We start from the raw sequence: 3,955 nt of genomic DNA on the forward strand, positions 1-3,955 counted from the left end.
TTGAATTATTGGCCAACACGTTGTTTTCGTGGATGAAAATAAAGGAAAAATGTATTTTTTACAAATGATTTTTTTTTTCTAATATGCATTTTAAATTATTTAATTTGTTAATTGGCACCCTAAAACTATCAAGTCGAGTTTGGTTTACATCGTGGTAAAATTTTATTGGATATATTTTATTTAAAAAATATATGGATAAGTTTAAAAATAAGATGACTTCTTTTTTTTTTTTTTTAATCAATCTTTCAGTCCTGTCCATTTACTTTTCCAAAACAAATCCAATTAATATTTTGACTATAAAACTATCAAAATCTTATATTATCGAATGATAACAGTGATGCAAAATATAGTTTCTTATAAAAATAATGAACTTCTCTTTTTTTTTTTTTTTCTTTTTTTATACAGCTTACAAAATTCGTCTCGCATCTCTTTGCAATCACCTTGTCCAACCAATCTTCAAAACAAGTGATCTAATTTGGGCTTTTCGTGGTGCAATTAATGACCTATAAAGCGTAACTTATTCAGATGCGTTGGGTAATTAAATCTAAATTAATGATAGTTACAATTATAAATACATAAATATCGTGTAATTATTTTAAAAAAAATAAATATATACAGGATACATATAAAAAAAATTAATTTTTAATAATAAATTTTATTTTATTTTTAAATGAGTGGACGATATTTATACACTCTATAACAATATGTAGCACTACTCTTAAATCTATAGTTGAGTAAATGAATCCTTAAATATCATTGAAAGTATAGATCATAAGCCGGGATCTCAATCTTTGATTTCTATTATTATATGAATCTCAAAATCTTTTGTGCATACTTTCTTTCCTTCGCACTTTCCAATTGCATTGCTATTTTTAACATTTTCGAGTTCGGCACAGTGAATGTACGAAATCTGGGAGGATTTTTTCCCTTCCCTGACTTTTCCTTTTCTAACAGTTGCGTGGTTTTTAATTAACTAAAGAAAGAAATCAATGTGTGTGAAGTGACTCACAATAAGACAAAAACAAAAAAAAAAAATCATAGCTCTCTCTCTTTTCAATGTTTCATACCACAATTGTACCTTAACATTTAAGAAAGAGTATACCTTGCCTGTTGCCACGTGATGGCACAATGCCACCCCCACCCCCTAAAAACAAACTATTTTTCCTTGGATGTTATCTATTTTATTTTTATTTTTATTATTATTATTTTACATAGAGAGAAAGATTCGATTTTTAATTTTCTTAATAAAAAATTAAAATATTACCAATTAATTCGAAAGATTTTAACACCTTGGATGTTATCTTTGTTTACTGATAAAATAGCCGGAATATGACATAAAAAAGAAATATTAAAAAGATAAAAAATTCATCTCATCAATTACTATTTATTTTTTCATATCTTATATTTTATAAAAAATATTCGATTTTATAAAAAAATTATAAATATAAAATATAAAAATAAATAATAATTAATGTATACATTCCTCTAGAAATATATGCAGAGATGTCACATATCTTGATGGTTTTGCCAGAGTACTGCTTAAATCTTATCTTGATATAGCCTGGACAAATGTATCCAGTATGATTACAACTTTGATCTTGAGAATCTGTTGCTTTTTAAGAGGCAACTTGATTAATAGGCTTGCTGCCAAGACTTGTCTCATGCAATTTGATACATGCATACATTAATGACATAAGTACACGGTTTGGATTTGGCTAGATTTCACTGCAATTAAGGCTCGTTTGTTTTATTCTCTCTCTCTCAAAAAAAAAAAAAAAGTTGTTGGTTTTATATATACATCTTGTTCACTCACTAATTAATTGACTTGACTTCTTTCTTTTAATTGAGTTTATAATTTAAGATCGGAACTCACTATGCATATGTCGGTGTGTTAACACAACAATAATTATTATGTTAAAGACTCGTTATAATTTAAAAAAAAATATTAAAGTATCGATTTTTTTTTTAACATAATTCATGTGGAAAATAGTAGATCGTAAGGATTAATTTAGATAATTTTGTAAATAGTAATAAAATAATTTGATAAAAATATTTTATTAAATTTTAAAAAATAAGAGATAAAATTAAATAAAAATATTATAAAATTTAAAAATTATTTAAAAATATCTTTTAATGTAATTTTTTATTTTAAAATTAAAGGATTGTATTTGAATGATATTTAAGAATCGCATGCAATTTTGAGAATTTCTTATATTATCTCCTCAGCGAAATGTGTGATTGCGATGTGACGTTGGATAATATGATCATATCACTTTCATTTATCTCACTCTCACGACGCTTGACTGGAAACATTACAAACAGAGACGAAAAGTAGATACAGGATATATAGCTAGCATAGCTAACCTTTTATGTGTAAAAATCTAAAAAGAATAGTTGTGTATATATGGGATTGAGCAGAAATGGATTATAAAGTGAGGCTATTTTGATGGACAATTGAGGGAAAAGCTTACCTAGACGTAGTAGCTAGGGCTAAAATCCCAAGGCCTTTGACAAGTCAAGAATGGAATTAAGAAAGAAAAATGCAGTGTGTGTTTATCCCTATTAGGAAATCCATGAAAATGCAGCTATATATGTTAGGGAAAAGATCACGAGATTAGAACATATGATCCCAATCTTTTATGGGTGATTGATTTTTGCTTACACAACGCATTCGTTCGAGCAGCTATAAATAAAAGGGAAATACTTTGAATACAAAAGAATTATAAATTAGTGTGATTTGATGTGATACGTTAGATTATAAAATTATTTTTTATTATAAAATAGATCTAACAAATTTCATAAAATTACATAAATTTATAAATTTATTTTATATAACCTTTTTATACATGTAGCAGTTTTTTAAATAAAATATACTTGGCTTAATTATTTGCATAAATTAGCAATGTTTTGGAAATTAATGTGGTTTGAGTTGTATTGCAATTAATACGCATTGATATCATTAAATACAAATATGTAAAAACAGGAATATATAAACCGACATATGATATATAATTTATCAGTACTCCAGGCAAAGGCCAAGGCCAGTACCAGTAGTAGCAGATCAACGACATCATGATGAAGATTCGTATCAGTCTTTTGCTCACTCTCTCCCTTGCAATTGCATTGTTTGTTGTATTCACTCTAATATCACAACCACAGCACCTAAACGGCATGGAATATGAGGTGCGGGTGGTGAATGGATTCACAGACAACTCCTCTCTGCCTTTGGTAATTTGGTGTACATCAAAAGACGGTGATATGGGTGGACGTGCACTCCAAGAGCACGACGATTTCAGCTGGGTTGTCAGGACCAATTTCTGGGGCTCTAGTACTCATTTCTTCTGCACCATGAAATGGGACCAAAAGAGGAAGAGTTTCGATGCGTTTAAGGTTCCCAGGGATAGTTATCGCTGCGGCCTTCTTAGGAAGTGCTACTGGTTGGTGAAAGAGGATGGGTTTTATTTCAGCAATGATGATGTGAATTGGAAAAAGGACTTTTCTTGGTATTAGCTGTTTAGCTGTTTTTGGAGAGAGATCATCATAAAAAATGAGACAGACAGACAGGCTTGCCTTGCTTTGTGCTATATATTGTCTGAGGATTTCAATGATCAGAGACTTTGTCAGCAGAAGTTGCGGTTTCAGCGACCTTGACTGAAGACATATTTTCTGTATCTAGACTTCTTCTTGATCTTCTTCTTCTAAAAAAATAGACGTTCCTTTCTTTTCTGCAAGACTACAAGCCTCTTTCTTTTTGTTGTTTGGCATGGCTATATATCCTGTTTGAGCTTTACATGATCCGGCCACGTTTCCTCATTATTGCCATCACGCGTTGAACTAGTCTGATCAGCTGCTTTCATTTGCAAGGTTAGGTTAAACTTTTCACTGAAATTGAATTAATTAGTGGCTCCTTCTATTTTATTATATATGTGCTAAAAGCCAGAGATTTTCCATGCTT

The 3,955-nt window shown here is 29.5% G+C and overlaps 1 protein-coding gene across 1 annotated transcript; it reads left to right on the forward strand.

The window, feature by feature from the left end:
* Nucleotides 1-3,008: 3,008 nt before the first annotated feature.
* LOC121257169 (S-protein homolog 5) lies at nt 3,009-3,731 on the forward strand. The gene has a single exon (XM_041158081.1). It carries the CDS (start codon nt 3,073-3,075, stop codon nt 3,508-3,510), a length of 438 nt encoding a protein of 145 aa, XP_041014015.1. The 5' UTR covers nt 3,009-3,072; the 3' UTR covers nt 3,511-3,731.
* The last annotated feature ends 224 nt before the right edge of the window (nt 3,732-3,955 follow it).

This window comes from Juglans microcarpa x Juglans regia, chromosome 1D, assembly GCF_004785595.1.
Source record: "Juglans microcarpa x Juglans regia isolate MS1-56 chromosome 1D, Jm3101_v1.0, whole genome shotgun sequence".
Classification (NCBI taxonomy): Eukaryota; Viridiplantae; Streptophyta; class Magnoliopsida; order Fagales; family Juglandaceae; genus Juglans; species Juglans microcarpa x Juglans regia.

What these genes read in the sequence shown, in the direction of transcription:
- LOC121257169 (XM_041158081.1), top strand. Translation starts at nt 3,073, where the DNA reads ATGATGAAGATTCGTATCAGTCTTTTGCTCACTCTCTCCCTTGCAATT.